We start from the raw sequence: 20,710 nt of genomic DNA, 5'->3' as shown, positions 1-20,710 counted from the left end.
CCTGAGGCTGGAATAATTGCCACCTGAGACACTATTGCATGCACCTCCTAGACTACCAGGCTTAGGTTACCAGCAGGCAATCAGCACAAGTCAATCACGCCTAGGAGGCAGAGAACTTTCAGACCCTTCCTGGGCACAGAAGTCCAAAACATCGTAACCATATCTTAAATGTCCACCTTTCCCTGAGGAGGAAAAGACCTCATGTTGGATGCATTCAGGATCACACATATGAAGACTAGATGCAGAGATGGAGTGAGGAGCAACATCTGATGATTAACAGAGCCCCAGGTGATGAACAAGGCCAGGGTACATGAAATCAAAGTTGTCCAAGTAAGGAAATGAATTAACACCCAATCTTCTAAGGGAGGCCCCAGTGAGCACCTTGGTAAAAACATGCGCCTTCGGATCAAAATGCAGAGTTGCGAATCAATAGGGCAGGGACCTCACTGTGAGGCAAAGCTAATGTCTAAATGCTGAAGGGACTCTGAGGTGGAAACAGGAATGCCAGGGAGACAATCCAGTCGTGTGAGTTAAATTCCTACAGGACCGAACACAGAGACAGCATCTTGAACAGGTCCGGGAGGACAAAAAGGTAGAGCAACCTCAAATTCAGAATGGCCCTTCGACCATTATTTTCTAGGGGATCAGAAGTAGAGGAAAACCCTTGCACCTCTCTCCTCCAAACGGTACCACTTTGAGGACCCCTTTCTGAGATAAGGTCAGGATTTCCACCTTCAGGATTGAGGCATGGTCAGTAAAACACTTCACGCTTCTGGTGGATGCTCCAGAGAAAGGACTTCAAAGTGTAAGCCATAGCAGATCAGCTGAAGCACCCATTGGACTATGGTGACTAATTCCCACTGGGTAAAAAAAAAAAAATCAGAATTCCCTCCACTTGACCAGAAGAAGATGGTTGAGGGATGGCAATTCAGAGTGGCTTTCCACTAGAAGAGCCAGTGGAAATGAAGGGAGAATGGAGCTGTTGCTTCTGGTTTCCTTTTAGACACTCCCTCCCACAAAAAGAGGGATTGCAGAGTTGTCTGCATGGGTAGCCAAGGCAGTTTCTGGTGGGAAGCCTGAGCTTTGGAAACGAATGACTGTACTGCTGGTGAAACTATTTTGATGGAGAGGCCAGCCCCTAGGGATGTCCTGTAACACAGCTGTCATTCAAATGCTTCAAGAAGTCTGGTTTTTCACAAAACCACTTTTCACCAGCAAAGGCATATCTATAAAGAGAGTCTGGACGTCTCTGAAAAATCTTGTTGAGCGCATCCGGGTGTGCTTGTGCAAGGCCACTGGTGCTGCTATAGAGAGAGAACATGTATCAGCCAAGTGTAGTCTGTATTCCAAAATCTGTTTGAAGAGTCAGTCAGGCCATGCCTAACACTCCAAGAATGGTCACTTAACATCTTTCGGGAAGCTAATGGTAGCTAGTTATCCCATTTCTGAAGTGGATGCACATACCACCCAAAAAGGCACATGGCATTGGTGGTGTGTAAGGCAAAACCGAACAAAGCCAACACTTTGTACCCCATGGAGTCCAGACATTTAGATTCCTGTTCTCGAGGATCATTATGTAAGGCACTGGGGTTGAGTTTCATCAAATATGCTTGAACCACCAAGCTTTCTGACTAAAAGTTTAGGTTGAAAGGAAAGGCCAGTTACTGCACGTGAACTAGGCTTTAGAAGAGTTTTTTCATGTTGAATGTACTAGTTCTATTAAGACCTTTTTGAACAACAGAAGTAGTTCTGGAGTGACAGGGGAGAGAGCTGTAGAATTTCCATGAGGATGTGGGAATTTGGCTCAGAAAAATCTTTTTTGTTTTTTTTTGTTTTATATAGCGTGAACTAGACCGGAAGGTATCAGAGCACTTTACATGGGCACCAGTTGCGTTACAGATGGACACATTCATTTTTTTTTGTTAGGCACGGGGAGATGAAGTGATTTGCCCAGAACCACAGGATGTTGAGCGACCCTGTCGAGACTCGAATCTGGCCCCCCAGCTCTGAGGTAGACCGCCCTAGCTATTAGGCCACATCCTCTCCCAAGAATGGAAGGGCAATTCAGTGCCTCTGCTGCTTTACCCTCAACAGCCATTAACAAGCAAACTTTCTCCAAGGGACAGCCCAAAGGATTAGAATTATCACCCTGAGGGGGATGTTTCAATGCCACTGGCATTTTAAAGAGCCAAGTAAAACATAGCATCACTAGGATAATGGAAGAACTGGATATTATCCACCTCAGTGAATCAGAAGTCCAAACTCAGCATCTTAAGTGTTCCTCCATGTGTGCTATCCATAAACAGGGTCAATACGAGGCTCCTCATCATATGTCATTCTGACCTCATCCCTAGCACTCATAGGATTTCTTCACTTTTTGAGTTGGGGTGATGCCGAAAACAGCTCCGGATGGAAAATCAAAAGCAGCATCTTTGTCAGGCGAGCCAGCTTTTGGCCTGTAAAGTGCCAGGGTCAGGTGGCATCAGGCCTGGAGCTGCAGGGCCCACAGGGACTTGTCCACGCTTGGGAGCCGGAAGGGCCACAGAGGGATGAGGGGCAGCATGGCCTTACAAAAGGCCACAACCAGCCTGTGATTCATCGGTGGACTGAACCAAAAAATCTTGATGAAACTTTTTTTAACGACAGGACTAAGCGCCAAGGAAGAAGCTGTCAACAGAAAAAAGTATTGGCGACTCTCTGAACGTTTGAGAGTGAGACCTCCTTTGGAAGGATTCCTTGAAAGGTCACTCCAAGTGACCGTTTTTTGGTCTCTGGATAAGGTGGGGCATGAACCACAGAGCCACCCTCTCCCCGATTGCCTTCGCATGCAATGATACATGAATCACATGACAAGGGATTATGATCCAGCCCCTGGTCAGTCTGACATCAGTTAGCAATTTCGTCACCAGGGTTTAAATCCTGACACACTGGGAGGGACACTTGACCTAGACTGCTAGTTAAGTATCACTGTAAATTTATGAAATTCAGTAAAAAACAAAGGCGAGTTCTGGACCTGTATTAGAAAGGAAGTAAACAACTGTAACTGATGGCAGGGCATCAGATAAATAATAATAATAAATGAGTTTCTAAAGCGCCTGGTTATACTACCTAGTATGTCCCTGTGCTCCAGCTAATCTCCCATCATGAGTTGTTAACCAAGATGCACCTAAAAGCCCAAAGGAACTATATGTGAAAGAGCCAGGTTTTCAATTTTTTTCGGAAAGTCCTCTCCGATGGTTCAGACCTAAGTGACTGGGGTAGGTCATTCCAGTGTTTAGCGGCCAACCATCTGAAAGATCTTCCCCCCCATTTTTGCTCTTTCCATTACTGGTAGTATTACCCTTCCTGTCCCCGTAGATCTCAGAGCCCTGGTAGGGACAGAAGGGGTCAGTAAATTGTGTAGGTAGCCAGGACCCTTAACCCTGCAGGATGCGGTGGCTAATACACAGTGTTTAAACACAATTCTTTCCCTAACCGGGAGCCAGTGTAGGGTTGCGAGGGCGTTCTTTGATGAAGCTCTTCTGGGTAATCTTAAAACAAGGCGGGCCGCCGCATTTTGAATACATTGCAATCTTTGAATACACTTCCTATTTGCCCCCATATAGAGAGCATTTCCGTAGAGGATTGCATATATAGACAGGCGTTGATACTTTGAGTGCAGACAAAGCTGCAACTAGAGCTGTGTGGCACCATCTGTGAGCGCTGGAGAGCTACGGCTTGGAGAACAAGTTTCTGGATCCATTTGGCACCTGAGGATATTCCTAAGGCGAGGAATCTTGGAAAAGAAATATCCATCAGAACATAAAGTGCTGTTAGCTAAAAATAAAAAATAAACACTAAAGATTATGTAAATTGCCAGCAACAGAAGTACCGAGGGAGGGGAAAGTATAATGCAAAGACACACCACAGCTAATGCAAAGACACACCACAGCTAGGTTTGGAATGGTTAGCTACAAAGTAAGAGGAGAGGGCAACAGAGGCTTTCCTATGGGTTTGACACTTGACCCCAAAAGAAATAACAAGACTAAACTCTCCTGTCCTGTGTTCAATACGAAAAGCACTGACTGTTTTTGAGGTCTTTGAAAGTAATAGGTATAAACTCAATAATGAGTAATTGTCCAAGATGAATTTTATTCTCAAGTCAGGTAATATTATTGATTAAGGCCAACGCGTGTTTCACGACAACAACTCGCTTCATCAGGGCCATAGTATATATTCCATATACAGATGCTGTTATTTAGTCGCAGCACAAACAGTTGTATTATTACATTAAAGCGTGACAATGTTAATAACGAAAGAAAGGTAGTAATTCACCAAAGAAAGTGAATAAGAGAGAAAAAAGATACAAGAAATAGTTTATAAGAAATAATCTAAAAGATTGGAAAAACATACATAACATATTTTCGAAAAATTAACATAATCCAATTCGATCAATTAAAAGCAATAACCTACTAGAACACATAAGGAGAGAAAGAACATAAAAGTATGTCACATGACTAAATATCAGACATAAAACACCAATTATAGCAACAGTCAGAGACTCGAATGATTAACTTATATTTTAAACATCACTGAGACACAAAAGTTAAACTCAATGTAAAATCCTGGAACGATAGACAGAACAGCAGACTGGTCTTACAGTGTTGTTAATCGAAAAAATGGAAAAAAGAATTGAAAAATCCTTAGTGACTTATGTTTTTTATATAAGGCCTTCAGACATTGAAGGCTTCAAAAAGCACAACGTTTATTACGAAACAAACACCGTGTGTATCACCATCGCAGCCAAAGGGACAAGAGTAAATGCCACACACACCGAGACTCTCACCTGCTGTCTCCTAGTTGCTCCTTCTGCACCTCGGCGGTAAAATGCTTTCCAAATCTGTCCTGGAACAAAGACAGCTTAATGAGTCACAATGAACTGTAGATGGAAGAGGGGCATGTATTGAGACATAGAAAGTGCACTTTGGGGAACGAATGGCAGGGCACATGCAGAGATACAACACGTGGAAGGGAGGTTCCTATTTCCTCATTCCGAAGTGGTGCGGAAGGAAAATGTAAATTCATTGTAACATGACAACCTTCTGCATATTCGTGGCTTTTTCAGTCGTGTTCTGCGCGCACCAAGAAAAGAGTTCCCCAACAAACTTAAAACTAATTCTGAACCAATGGCTTTAGGGGGATTGTTGCATGGGTATTGTTTAACCCATAATATATATGGCTATTAAAGCAAGCATTTCTCTAACTACAGCATAGATTTTCATATTTCCCTCCGTCCACAACAATCAGTAGTTGCAGCCAAACGACAGCAATGCATCACACTTTTGGGTCTTTTTCATTAGCTACCTCAGCAAATCACCCAGATATCAAAAACGTTAGTTAAAAGTGATATTGATAAAATACTTTGAAATAAAAAGGAAAACAAAAATGATATTTACTGTGCTGAATTCTTTTACAAATGCATGCACACTAACAAGATGAGGTGTTTGTGCTATTTGACTACCCACACTACATATGTCCACATGTGTAGGCTATGTCTCTGAAGCTCGTTTTCTCTGTTTCTTCTTTTGTTCAATAAAAAAATCAACAACAAAAAAATGCATACACACGGCAAAGGATTTTTCCATTTCTAACATGTAAATGTTTCCTAAACTCAGCAAGGGACAGTCAATAACAACATTCCCAACAGTTTTGTTTGACCTACTAGGCAGTCTTTGTTTGAGTCACCCAGATCTCCACTCTTAACCAAGTTACCTCACTGCATTCTCCTTCTCCCTATTCTCAGCATTGCTCAGATACGAACACAGCAAAATGTGCATATGTCTAGCGTACGTTCACCACTTGGCCACTTGGAGCATCGTGGTGCTGAATAACAGATGTTTAATGTCACCTAATTAAAGGGCAATCATTGTATGGACCTCAGAAGGATGGAAGCCGGAGTGAACCTTCCAGGATGTGAGCCTGTGACCATGAAGTCCCAACAGATAACCCTTCAGGCGGCAAGCATTGTCAGTGGGCACTGCTTCTATTGAGGAGGCAGGAATGGTGGCATTTGGCATTGCCACATACTCCATCTGTTGGCTCAGCCAGACTGCAGCAGGCTCTCAAGGGCTGAAGTGACTCCAGCTCCTGTCCACTCTCTTCTGAGTGGGTCCTCCAGTGGATGTATGGGCTCTAGTTCATCATCAAACCATACACACCCTCAAAAGTACTCCTCTTTCCTAACCTACTGGCGGCACTGTGGAAATACCACAAGAGAAGGGTCCATAACCAGTCTAACCTCAGATGGTCACTAAGTGCCTCTGCCCTTTTGAATTGGTGAGTGCAGTATCAGAATCAGGCATGCTTCTGACTTCTCGAAGTTCTGAAAGATTCAAATATTTAAAAAAAATTGGAGAAAGGAGAAGAAACATGTCATCCCCTGATTCTCTGGATACATAACTTTAAATGTGTGTAATGCTGTGCTTTCTACTGTGGTTCACGAGCTAATTGTGCCACTCTCTATCAATCAAAAAGGAGAATTGAGTAAGACTAAATTCAGCTCCCATTCTGGCTCCTCTCAGAACCCTTTTCTAAGTGTATTCTCTATGAGGGTATCTACTTTAGGGAGATGCAGTGCTACCAGAGTGACTATCAAACACACAAAAGGTGATGGGAAGATGGACTTGGAAGCCGCCTGAGTAATTTCCAGTGGCTGAGATTAATTCAATATTCCATCCATCACTTTTTTGTATACTTTAGAGTGACTGTGTCAGTAAGGTACCACCTTCACAGATTGTGTTGCTCACAAAAGTGCGTTTGTGACCTTGTGCCCAATGCTTTCCTAGAGAATACATTGTTAGCACTATAACTCATCACCCTTTTAATTATGAAATGAAGGATTTCAGGACTGATCCAATGATCCTGCTTTCAAGATTTTGTTGTCTAGCATCTGCCTCGGACCACATACCCTGGAAGGAAGGTAAATCAATCCGGTCCTTCAACGGAACCAGTGAGGTCAACCTTCAACTCCAATAGGTGGTCCTCAAATAAAGACCAAGATGTTCATCCTGAGAGTTCACTGCTGCAGAAAAATTACCATCTTGTTGTCCCAGAGCCCCAAGCTCTTGAGCCAGTTGAAACACGGAGGCCCTTGCGGTATTCTGAGGTGTAAGCAAACCACAAAAAGATAGGCATGCTACCAGCAGGACAAAAAGGATTTAGTAATTCTTATTTAATTAAATTAACTAATTTATCAAAATTCAGTCTTGGTGTGGAAGAACTGAAGTCTTCTCTCAAAGGAAACATTTATGTGTTGATGCTATAAAAGAGACTTCCTTTAGTTCCATGTAACTAACTGAAAAGTGTTTCTTCCAGTTGATGCATAACCGAAGAATTGAATAACTCAATTGTTTTCTGAAAAGACTCTTCAGCTAACTGTCTTCCTTTGACTTACATGAGCCACCCATGAAGGTAAGGCTGTACTTGGATTTCTCATCTTTCAAGACTAGTTGAGGTACAATCACTCACCAACGCCTACACTTCAACCATCTCCAACATCTTGGAGAATATTGCTCCACTCCAACAAAAAAATGCCTCAACAAAAATATCCAAACCTTGGTATAACAAAAACTTAAACTCAGAACGCCACAACCTTAGGGCATTTGAACGGTCATGGCGAGTCAATCCCTCCTCGGACCAACTAAAACTCCTTAGAGATGCCAGGAGCTGATACAACAAACAAATCAAGAGTGCTAAGGCGACTTACTTCAGACACCAACTGGATCAAGCAGCAAACCACCCCAAGAAACTCTTCGAATTGGTCAAACAACAATCAGCCATAGGGTCTAACCAATCTGATCCTGGTGGCAACCCACCCTCTAACGATGCTCTTGCCGCCTCCTCCACGGAGAAATCAAGAATCATCTCCATTGACCTTGCCTCCAAGAAGGCTCTACTACTTTCTTCCATTGCTGCCTCGCCCATTGTCTCCTCTGGAAGGTGTAAATCGACCTCCACGAATTTCAAGAACAATGCTTCATGGGGCAGCTTTACCACATTTAGTGAATATGATATCTATCAACCCTTCCAACCACTTCAGCGACCCGCTGCCCCCCTCAATCTCCAAAGAAATCAAGAATGCACTGATCCCCACTTGGACTAGGATTGTTAATGCTTCCCTAGATCAAGGCATGATCCCAGAATGCCTAAAAGCAGCTCAGGTAACACCCATACTAAAAAAAACTAACACTGACAAATCTGATCTCAATAACTTACGCCCCATTTCCAACATCCCCACTTTAGCGAAACTACTAGAAAATGTGTGCAATCCCAACTCTGTGCCCACATAGAGAATTACCAACTCCTACACCAGCATCAATTGGGCTTTAGGAAGTGGCACAGCACTGAATCGGCTCTCACTCAAGTTTTTGATGACATTTTAATTATGCTCGACCAAAATGAATCCTGCCTCCTGATCCTCCTCGACCATTCCCCCGCATTTGACACGGTTAATCATGACAATCTCCTATCCATCCTGCAAAATAGAATGGGTTTTTCTGATCAGGTGTTACAATGGTTCTCATCCTTCCTTCATCACAGAACTCAAAGTGTCAAGGCAAACCACTCTCTCTCCCAGCCCTCTCCCGTACTCATGGGGGTCCCCCAAGGAACCGCTCTATCTCCTATCCTCTTCAATCTTTTCTTGGAACCTCTTGCACGCTCTCTAAATTCCATGAACATTCTCGTCCACATGTATGCGGACGACACACAATTATATCTGAAAACCTCATCCTCGGAAAACATAATTTCCCTCAATACTACCCTAATGTTTACTCAAAACTGGTTAACAGAGAATCACCTACTGCTCAACACCACTAAAACGGAATTCCTGCTCATCTCCCCTCCGAATCTCATCCCAGAGTTAGACTTCTGGCTGACTCACCTCACTGCCTTCAACTGTACGCCTCTCATCGTTGCCGCAGCCAAGTCTCTCGGTATCACTATGGACAAGCACCTGAACATGAAAGGTCATATCAGCAATGTATGCAAGGGAGCTAACCACTTGATGAGATCTTTCAGAAATATTAAACCTTTCCTTCCTCTAAAGGACTTCAAGCAAGTGGTCCAAGCGCTGTTCTTGCCGAGGTTAGATTATGGCAGTGCTATCCTTTGTGGCCTTCCCAAATATGCTCTGGCTCCACTAAGGGCTGCACTTAACTCAGCTGCTAGACTGGTTACTGATACCAAACGAAAAGATCATATATCCCCAGTCCTAAAATCCCTCAATTGGTTGCCCCTCGAAGCACAAATTCAATTAAAGATTGCTGTTCTTACACACAAAGCCCTTCACCTTAATACTCCTACATACCTTACGCAAAAACTTAAACTATCCTGTGGTGCAAGAGCTTCAAGAAGTGCCTCTACCCTCCTCCTGAAACCACTCATCTTTAAGAAAAATAGAAGTTGTCACCGAGTTTTCTCCGGAGCTGCCCCCAAGATTTGGAACTCCCTCCCACCGGACGTTCGTAGAATCTCCCCCTTGTCGGCGTTCAAAGTGGAAGCCAAAAGATTCCTAATGAACAAATTCATACCCTAGTAAGGTTAGACACTCGGGCCCACTGTCCTTGCACCTGCTGACTTTGTTCTTCTGTTTGATTCAGCTCCCCCTTGTACACTGTGTTTCACCCCTGCTGCCAGCCTACACCTGTTTTATTGTATTACCTTCCTAGTTGTTGTTGTTTTTTTTTTTTATAGACATTGCTTTTGGCCTTTCTCCCTCATATTGTAAAGCGCTATGTTATCGCTCGGGATCTTGTTCGCGCTATATAAAACTTTATAAATAAATAAATAGCAGCAGGCACCATTTAATACTGGATGAAAACACAGAAAGACAAAGACACCGTTTTCTGCAGTGACTATACTGATCCTCAAAAATAAATCTTACACAACTGTGTAGCCTTCTGACTGAATAGTGAAAATGGACATCAGCAAGTCAAGAGCGCATACAAAGATTCCTTGCAGACCCGCAACGCCCAAAAACCGAGGAGTCTGCATCTCAAATTTCTTTGTGAGTAGACTGATGTAGAAGACTCCCAAATCTTGAATTTACTGCATGATTATCAGGCAGTACACTAAACACAACCACATGGTGTCCTTTGTGAGGGACCCGTTGCACTGTACTTTTTTTCAAAACAATGTTCATTTCTTTCTGAAGTATGTTATGTTATGTTAAATGGATATTTGTAAAGCGCACAGCTACTCAATCGAGTGTCCCGGCGCCAAGGTGTGATAACGACAATCAGCTGTGTGCCATGTCAACCAGGTTGAAGATTATTGCTGGAATAACAAGGTTTTCAATGACTTCCTAAACGCGAGCAGGTCCTGCGTCGGTCTTAGTTCCAGTGGCAGAGTGTTCCACAGTTGAGCTGCTTGTACCTGAAAGGAGCGTCCCCCTATCCACGCTCGGTGGTATTTGGGGGTGCGTGCCAACTGAAGCGTTGAGGACCTTAATGCACGGAGAGGGCAGTAGAACTGAATTCTCTTCCTGGTGTACCCAGCACCTATGTCGTGGAGAGCCTTAAAAGCCAGGACCATCGCCTTAAAATGGATCCTCTTGCAGACTGCTAGCCAATGTAGGAATCTCAGCTGTGTGGACATCCGTGCTCTGGGGCTAAGCATGAGTATTGCTCTGGCTGCTGCCTTCTGAGCCACCTGCTGCCTTGCAAATAGATACTCCGGCAACCCTAGGTACAGTACATTTACATAGTCCAACCTGGAGACTATCAGTGCTTGGACTACCGTTTTCCTGTGAGTAACAGGCAGGAGAGGTAGGAACTGAAGTAGAAGGAGTGCCTGTGATTGCAGCTCATTATTAGAGTAGTATTTTGTGATTCAAAAAGAAATTCAGATTCTTTTGAAACACCTAAGGTATGAGGCACCATATCGCACCTGTTGACGGTCTTATATCTGAGAAGATGTTACACTACAGTTGTTGACAAACAGGTGAGACATTGTAGGTTCAGCAGCCTCAAAGATAGTGAGCTCAAGCTGCTAGTTTAGTTTAGTAAGCTACATAAAGTAATTTCGTAAAATGTGCTTTCGAATCAAAGGAAATTTATATGGGTGGAGGAGTCATTCATTGTATAGGTGAGATACGCCTTTGTTTTCAGCTCTGGTTCATTATCGAACAATACACAGCATCAAGTTTTCATGTGTTTCTCCTCCTTATCCTACTTGCGACCTTGTGGAGATTCCACTACAGAAGGGTCCACAAGCCACTACGTACTCTAATAGTGACTACTAGGTGTACCTGCCATTTTGAAGTAGAGTGCACAGTATCAGAATAAGTGGTGCTTCTGACTTCTCAAACCTATGGAAGAAAAGCTTCACTGCTGCAATTTGGAGTGACACGATAAGTTCTGCTCTCTGTAAAACTGACAATTCAAATCATCAAGCAGAGGGTGTGATATCAGGAACTAGGTCTTCCGCATACAATCATGACATGCGGTCAGGGCACAAGTCCTAAAAAAAGAAGTGGGGGGACTAACCATGTTAGGCAGTATGCAAGTGAAATCATGAAGTGTGCTATCACAGTGCCTGATGTCACAACGCTTGACATTGCATGTGACATCACTGGAAGTGACATCACAAGAAGTGACATCAGATATTAACACCTCACACATATGTTTATCAGGTATATCAAGAGTACATTTAAGCACATTATGAGATTTAACAAATGAGATTTGGCATTGGGTTGTGCCAAAAAAGAGGTGTAATGCCGACGCAAAATCTGGGCCTCAACTAATACATTTATGTTTTTTAAACCCTGCCACAAAGAAATTGGCAACAAGGAGAAGCATGGCATTTAATCGGATATGCCTAATTGGTTGCAAAGTCTACATTTTAAAATATTTGATTGGGTTAAGGCATCTGATGTATAGTAATAATGGTGAGATAACACTGGAGTTTAATGCATTTATTGGAGAGATCTGTGTTTTGGGAAGTTCCAGATTTGAATCTAAGTAGTATAAGGTTAATGTGTCTCCTGCAAAGCACATCACATAACATGCAGAGGACAGATTTGTATTTTATGTAGATAGTAAAGTGGGTTACAGCTTTTAACACAGAGATCCTTTTGATACCTGCAGTTCATACATTGTAATCTTTGTAAAATATCACAATGATCTATGAAGGACATGTGACACCTACACCTTGTAACCCTGTCTCATGTACATTGATTTACACATGTACATGACTTATTGTCAATGTATATTGTGTGTGTTATGTAAAGAGCTTTGACACTCTGCATTGGTTGCTTAGCGCTATAAAAGAAATACAGTAGTGCTATTGTAATTGATATTTGTGTAAAAACTGGGACAGACCAACACAACTGGAATTTTTTTTTTTTAAATGTCTTTTTATTGCTTTATACAAAAGAAAAACAAATCGATACAGCATAAGAGACAGTCGGCAAAGTACGGTCATAGTGTGATAACAGTGGTGACAATAGCAAAATAATATACACTACAGAAATGATGACAGTTTATCCCTTGAGTTGGGTCAGGGGGATAGTGATTCCTCCTCTGAGGAATGTACCGGGGCCACACAGATCCCTCCCCTATATGCGTTCCACCCAGACCACACTGCGGACCACTTTCTAGGGCATCCTCGTGCCAAATATACAGTCTTTCCTCTGAACATGCACCAGTCCAGACTTCTCCCCCAGGAGGCCAAGGTAGGCGGAGCCGCCGCTCCCCATTGCCGGGCTATATGTCGTTTGGCCACCATCGTCCCCAATGTAGCCCAGGTCCTTTCCATAGTTGTTAAATCAGTGGGACCCCACATGTTTAAGGGACATCGCTTAGCCTCCGGACGAATGGTCTTATGCAGCACCTCCTCCATTACCTCATGTATCTCTCGCCAATACTGTTGTATCTTGTATTCCCAAATTATGTGGATGAAGGTACCTGTGTGCCCACAACGGCGCCTGCAATCGCTCCCCTCACCCCTCCCCATATGAACTAGCTGTGGCCCAGTGACATATGTTCGGTGGAGTATCAAGAGCTGGACCAATCGCAGACGTGCCGGGATGGCGACCTCCCTGGGTGAGGCAACCGCTTCCCGCCACTCCTCGTCATCAAATTCTAAACCATCTCTCTCCCAACACTATCGCAGGTGCCCTAGAGGATCGGGGGTATTGTTAATCAATTTCTTGTATGTGAGGGAGATCGCTTTTTGGGGTAGATAGCCGTCCAGCAAACGATCCTCCAGTGGCGATGATTCTGGGGGGGTTGTGCCTTTCTGTAGGGCAGTGGCGATGGCATGTCTAATCTGCGTGTATCGGAATAATTCTGTGGTGGAGAGTTCATACTGTTGTTTAAGCGTGGCAAAGGGGAACACAGCGCACTTAATCCAGAGATCACCCAGGTGGGATATGCCGATCAAATTCCACTTATCAAAGCCCTTCGTGGACCAGAGGCTACCCAACAGTTCAGAGTCCCAATGCCAAATAGCGACGGAGTGTTTGGTGGGGCACGTGATGGAGAGTCCCCGGGGGTTGGAATATAAGGCTCTGATAAAATTCCCCCAGGGCAGTATCCACCTGTCCATCATAAAAGCTGGGTCATCCGGTTGGCGATACGTACATTGATTAATTTGCGCTAGGTGGGACGCCCAATAATACCAACGAATGTCGGGGAGACTAATGCCTTCGTCGTACCAGTTAAGGACCAATTTGTTAAGCACTATCCTGGGCCTCCCTTCCCATAACAGTTCTCTTTGCAACCCCTCTATTTCCCTAAAATATCTTGCTGGGACTGGATCTGGATAATTGAGTAGAGCGTATAGTAGCCGGGGCAGTGACATCATTTTAAATAGTGCCGCTCTGCCCAACAGCGAGAGCGGTAAGGCCTTCCAACAGGACACATCCCTCCTAAGGCGCTGCAGGGGCGGGACCAGGTTACGTTCATACCCGAGTTTAGGGTCAGCGGTAATAAAGACCCCTAGAAAGCCGAAGCCATCCCTCACTGTCTGCATTGGGCAATCCTGCGGCAAGGGGGGGGGGGGGAGGGGGGGGGGGGACTTGCTCCAATTGATTGTATAGCCAGAGTACTTGCCACATATTGTGAAGATATCCAGCACACATATTAGAGATTTTTTTGGGGGGGTTAAATAGAGGAGAACGTCGTCCGCATAGAGCGAGATTCGGTCCTCCCAGCTGGCTGACCACAGCATTCCACGAATCATTGGGTCCGCGCGGATCCAGGCCGCCAATGGCGCGAGGGCAAAGAGCAGGGGGGACAGGGGGCACCCCGGTCTGGTCCCGCGGTGCAGCTGAAAAGGGTTTGATCGCTTATTATTAACTATCACCTGAGCCATGGGTGCCGAATAAAGAAGTCTAATCCATGACATGAAGACCGGTCCAAACCCCATTTTGGCAAGAACTGCTAGTATGTATGACCACTCCATGTTATCAAAGGCCACAGAGGCGTCTAGCGACACTATCACCGCAGGCTCGTCGACAGTGTCTACTCTCCCCAACACTCCGTGGACCCTGCGCAGATTGAGGGCTGTGTTGCGGTGGGGCATGAAGCCAGACTAATCTGGGTGAACCAAAGTTGTTATCACCCGAGAAAGCCGTGTGGCGAGGAGTTTGGCAAGAATCTTGGGTTCTGCGTTCAAGAGGGAGATCGGTCTGTAGGAGGTGCATTTATTTCTGGGTTTCCCTTCCTTGGGGAGGACGACAAGGGATTCAAGCCTCTGATCCGGGGGAAGAACACCCACATGTCTGCTCTCCTCAAACATGGATCGGAGAAACGGGGCGAGGCCATCGGGACGCAGCTTATACAGCTTGATGGGCAGGCCATTGGGTCCAAGTGCCTTCCCCCGGTCGTAGACTCCGAATGGCTTGGGCTATTTCGTCATTGGTTATGTCGCTATCAAGGAATTTAGTGTCTCCCTCAGAGAGAGTGGGTAAACGGATATCACAAAGGAGGCCCAAAGAATCCTCTTCAAGGAAAGGGGAAGTAGATTGGTAAATTTTGTCATAGTGTGCAGTAAGTTCACGGACGGGATCAGTGTAGACCCCACCCTGTTCATCGGCCAGTTCAGGGACCATCCTGTTGGCCAGTTCCTTCCTATCCAGCCAGGCAAGGAGTTTCCCAGCCCTGTCACCCCACTCATACATCCTCCCAGCTCTCTCACTCCCCCAACTCTTGGCCCTGTCAGTGGCAATGCTCTTATATTCGTCCCTCACAACTGACATTCTTACAGTGTATGCATCTCTTATATACAGGGACTGAACAAAGGCAAAAGCATGCCTCTCTTAAGTACCTCTGAAGCGAGAACAAGCTGTGTGCCTTTGTATCCCCTCCGTGGCATTTACATGTACGTTTTAGGTTCCAGGCAGCCCCCAGGCAGGATATTCAAACAAAAGGAGGCCGGAAGGTCCCTTAACTTCAGCCCAGCTGGAGGTGAAAAAAACTCCCTCGCTACCTGCACATTGCTGCTGGGAATGAAGAGCAGACAACATAGAGGCGCTGCTGAACGTGTACCGGTGTCTGAAAAATTCACCAGGACAAATTCAGCATATTTCTGTGGGGCCCAACTTCTTTGCAGGGTGGACGGAGTCCACCCTGTGAAAACAGTGGGTGGGCGCGGTGTACCTGCGTGTGGCCTTCCCATTTCCCCCTTTCCACTGGATCAATGGGAGCTAAGTTGTCAAACATCAGTTAAGGTGTTTAATGGACTGCGATGGGGTTTTGGATGTCTAAAATGTGTTTCTATATATTGTCTGAGCCCCAATGAAAGATGTACATGGAGGACATTGTCAACTTTGAGAGTGCCTTCGTCAAAGACATGCACCTTGAGGGTGAATAGCTGAATGCAAAGTGTCTCAATGAACATGCTCGCCAAGAAACATTGCTCTCAAGAGGTCGTGCAAGCACTATCCACAGATGTAGCCAAAACGTACATGTGAAGTACCCAGAGTCCGACAAAAGTCCTCAGGGGCTGCTGTCGTCAAAAGTTGGAGACTCCATGCTGGAATGTCTTAGGAGAGAACTAAAAAACTTCCATGTGCCAGCAAGATAATAGCAGAGAGACTTTTAGAAGTGACATACTAGCGGCCAGGACATAAACTTACTGTACTGCACTTAAAAGTCTTCTGGTCTCTTGGACCGGCATACGCGCACGGCGGTCCTGTGCTATGCACAACGTCTCCACATAGCTATCCTCATGCTTCAAGAAACGCACCTCCTAGGTAATTGTTGCCCCTTCCTGGCTCGCTATGACAGAGTATGGCACTCTGGTTTCTCCAGGGGCTCCGTTGGGGTGGCTATCCTCTTGAGACGCACGCTGCCCTTTGTCCTCTCCCAGGTGACCCACGACCCTCAAGGCTCGTTTGTGACAGTTTGTGGCTCACTGGCTGGTTACCCCCTCAATCACATGTCTGTATATGCCCCCCCCCCTCGATACTTACACCCACACTTGCACGTACCACTGCCTTGATAAACACTATGCCTCTAGGCACCACGGTTGTTGGAGGCGATTTTAATGCAGTTTCCTCTCTGGCCCTTGACACAACAGGTCCTCCCTCTGTCTCCCGAGCGGCGCAACCGAAACAGCTAAAGAACTGGTCCGAGTCTCTGGGCCTCTGCGATGTGTGGCACCCACGCACCACTCAATTCACACACACCGCGGCGGCCCTCCATACACAGGCACGCATAGATGCGATCTCTGTCCCCGCGCCTGAATGCTCTGAGATTATAGACGTTCATATCCTGCCTAGGGGTATTTCCGATCACTCTCCAGTACTCCTTAGCACGGAGGCTCCCCCCACTTCGGCCCACCAAACGTGGAGAATGTCCGCATGGTTCCTCCAAAACAAAGAGTTCCAAAAGATGGTGGGGATGGAACTCAAGCACTACTTCCTTCATAACGAAGGCTCAGTGGCCTCCCGGGTACTCTATGGGAAGCAGGAGAGGCGACCATTCGGGGTGTCGCGAAGGGGCAGCTTAAGAATCAGAGACAGGCACAATGGCGAGAAATCACCTCGAGGGAAGCGCAGGCGCTTCGCTTCGCTTGAAACAACTACATTCTCTGTATGGCGCCGCCGCCCAGGCCCAACAGCTTGCTCACCTTCGGGAAGAAATTAGACAACTATCCCTGGACGCTGTTAAGCTCCTGAGGAGGTCGTCGGTAGCGAGTATTTATGGCTAGGGAGACAAAAACGGTACAATCCTGCACAGACTAGCCACATACCCCAGGGCGAATCACATTATCCCAGAGGTGATAGACGAGGCTGGCACAGTGCACAGCGCCTCTGTGGCGATGGCCAACACCTTCACTGCCTACTATTGGTGTTTATACACAGCTCATACCCCTGACCCATCGCTCCCTGGTCTCCTTGAGCAAGGTAAAGTACGTCTCCCTCGGCTGGAGATGGCTGCCCGGAAGGATCTGGAATGCCCCATTTCTCTGAAAGAAATCGAAGAGGCGATCTCCCTCACCTCATCGGGCAAGACCCCAGGCCCAGATGGCCTTCATCAGGAGTACTACGCGACGTACTGCTAAATCCTAGTGCCCCGTCTGGCTGCCCTATTTCCGGAAGCTGTGGGGAGAGGTTCCTTTCCGCCAAAGACGGATATCGCTACCATTGTGGTCCTCCCGAAATCCCAGCCTCCCTCCCGCCAATGCACGGACTACCTTCCCATCTCCCTCTCAATACGGAAGTTAAACTGTATGCCGCCATTCTGGCTCAGCGATTGAAGCCCCACTTAACCCTGCTGGTCCACCCAGACCAATGTGGCTTCATGCCTCAACGTGAGACCCATCATTGCCTTCGGAGGCTCTAGCTCATCGGCAATTACCTCATACTTAGCTCTCCTGGCCATAGATTTTGAAAAGGCATTTGACTCGGTGGACTGGGCATATCTGCAGGACGTGCTGGCCGAGAAGGGGTTTGGGCCTCGATTTAGGGCCCTGGTTCAGGTCCTGTACGCCCACCCGAGAGCGCGTGTGGTGGTCAACGGGATATTGTCAGAGGCCTTTCCCATTAGTAGGTGCACTAGACAGGGCTGTCCCCTCTCGCCCTGGCGATGGAGCCTTTGGCTTCCCTAGTGCAGGCTGAGGATCGAATTCGTGGCTGGGAGTGGCCCAATGCAGAAACGGACAAGATCGCTTTATATGCGGATGACGTCTTGATTTTTCTGGCTGAACCAGTTTCCTCAGGCCATACTGCCTCCAGATCTTACAGTCCTTCGGGCAGGCCTCTGGTCTTCGGTTGAACTCTGGGTAATCAGTTTTGGTCCCACTGCACCTCTCTAGGGATTGCTACGATTGGCAATCCACCATACCGCTTCGGCGACAATCCATTAAATACTTAGGGATATGGATCACCCTTCTGTCCGAACTGGGTTGGTCCCTCATTGTCGCTCCATTGGTTAAAAAGGCCAAAGAGGATCTCCATAAATGGAAGCCGCTGCCCCTAAACCCCCTGGGGAGGGTTGCTCTGTTTAAAATGATGCTCCTTCCCAGATTTCTTTACGTCCTTCAAAATACCCCCTTCTGTTTTCCCAGGACCTGGTTCCAGGTAACTGGACAGTCTAGCTACCGGGTTTCTCTGGAACGGGGGAGGGCGCGTATGGCTCTGTCAGCATGCCGGATCCCGTCCTTCGACGGGGGAATGGGGATGACGCACTTATACCTTTACTTCTTGGCGGCGCGTCTCCTGGTGGTCCACAACTGGTTCAATGGGGCTGGTCTGACCCGGCCTACCGACTCGAGCTGAATGAGCTGGGACTACCTAAAATCCAAGCTATGATGTACGGAGGGTCAATTCCATCCCAACTACCCGACGTGACACATTCGGTGTTACTGGCCTGGCACGCCTCGCTGCACCACACCGGCTGGACGCGTAGGTTGACCCAATGTACACCCCTCTGGCATGGGGATTGGCTCCAGGAGGTTAGTGGGCTGCAGGGGTTTAAATCTTGGGACCTCACTGGCATTTCACAGCTTGGGGACGTTTGGGCTAAAGGCCATATGCTTTCCTTGCAGGAACTTCAAACTGGTTATTCCTTACATTCATCCCAATTCTATAAGTACTAGCAGCTGCATCACACCCTCCAAACGCACATCACGGATGACACAAGGCTCCCCAAGTATAGCCCTACCGAGGCGCAGACAATGCTGGATGATCTAGGCAAGGGAGGCATCTCCAGTATATACCGCTCCTTAGTCAACAATACCCCCACCTCCCTGGATAAATTGAGGGACCAATGTGTGGAATGGGTAGGCCCCATCGACGAGGTGGACTGGTGCGACGCCCTCATGGCACCCAGGACAGTCACCACCTCCGCCAAACTTAAGCTGATCCAACTCTATTACTTACATGCTGCTTACCTCACTTCCCTGCGCCTCCACCAAGTGGGCTTGCGCCCGGACGCCTCATGTACGAGATGTAATCATGCCCCGGCTGATTTTTTCCATATGGTTTGGACCTGTCCCCGCCTGGAGCGATTTTGGGGGGCCATTGAGGAGGAGCTCACAGAGGTCTTGGGATGGGGGGGGTTCCCCATGATCCACATCATTTACTATTGGGGATCACAGATGGGCTGGACGGGTCCCGAAATAATAAGCTATTTTTTAATACAGCTATGATTGTGGCCAAGCGTGACATAGCGGCGGCATGGAAATGTCCTGACCCGCCTGAACTTGGGAGGTGGCGAGGGGGGGTGGACTAGTGCGCGACCCAGGAGAAAGCCCTTTACGTGGCGAGAGGGTGTATCAAAAAATTCCGAAGGGTGTGGGGAAATGGTTGGATACTGTGGAGGGTTTGGATTGACCCGCTTCCTTACTTTTGCCTGTGTATGTCTTATGGGGTATGAAACCGTGGGAAACTATGCTTATAAGAATGTAATTGCTCTACTGTCTTCCGTGCTTTTGCTGATTTGTTCTCTGTGTTGTAAAACAATACATTTGATTATCAAAAAAAAAAAAAGAGCTTGTCGTCTTTCTCTATACTGGAGAATCACCCCAGGCCCCCAGCACCCAAACAGATGGCATGCCCTCAAGGCAGCCAGAACCAATATATCAGTACTGCCAACTTCTGACACAGTGGATGGAAAGCTCAAAGGATATGTATATGGTCACAAAAAGGAAAGAGGAAATATTAGAAACCCATCCCCTATTAGAACAAGCATTGGTAAAGCAAACAGGTCTAGTCAGCCATGTCAATTCTTTTCTTTATGCAAAAGAAATAATTGATGGACGGAATGCTGGACAATGCAAACATTCACCCCCAGTCACAAGCATCTGGGTAAAATCCATCATTCTTTTGCTCACCACACCACCCCAGTTTGGACCCAGCCATATGCAAATCAGTCTTGACCCTGTTCCTTGTGGGAAACCGGTCCTAGGATGCTTGTTTCCAGTCCAGGGAGGACCTGGCCTGGCAGTTCGGGCTGGACTGTTCCCATTGGGTGCAGGGTCAAGACTGATTTGCATATGGCTGGGTCCAAACTGGAATAGCATGGTGAGCAAAGAAACAATGGATTTAGGCCCAGATCTCTGTACTGGGGTGAATGTATGACATTGTTTTGCACTCTGTCCATCAATTGTTCTTTTTGCAATTCTTTTCTTTAGCCACGTTGTACAGAAGCATAGCCATTTTGCAGCAGGTTTAAAGTTTAAAAAAGCAGTATGACGTGGCCAGTGTTAACTGTGTTAGCTC

At 46.4% G+C, this 20,710-nt stretch overlaps 1 protein-coding gene across 6 annotated transcripts in view; it reads right to left on the bottom strand.

The window, feature by feature from the left end:
• The window catches only part of ATP13A2 (ATPase cation transporting 13A2), a 650,312-nt gene that overhangs the window by 246,786 nt on the left and 382,816 nt on the right, over positions 1 to 20,710 (bottom strand). For all 6 annotated transcript variants that reach the window (XM_085608574.1, XM_085608571.1, XM_085608572.1 and 3 more), the window contains one exon: positions 4,826 to 4,884. In XM_085608574.1, coding sequence (XP_085464700.1) covers positions 4,826 to 4,884 — 59 coding nt within the window. The remainder of the gene's footprint in view (positions 1 to 4,825; positions 4,885 to 20,710) is intronic.

The sequence above is a fragment of the Triturus cristatus genome, chromosome 1_2 (genome assembly GCF_964204655.1).
Source record: "Triturus cristatus chromosome 1_2, aTriCri1.1, whole genome shotgun sequence".
In the NCBI taxonomy this organism is placed as follows: domain Eukaryota; kingdom Metazoa; phylum Chordata; class Amphibia; order Caudata; family Salamandridae; genus Triturus; species Triturus cristatus.
This window is presented reverse-complemented; position numbering and strand designations above follow the sequence as displayed.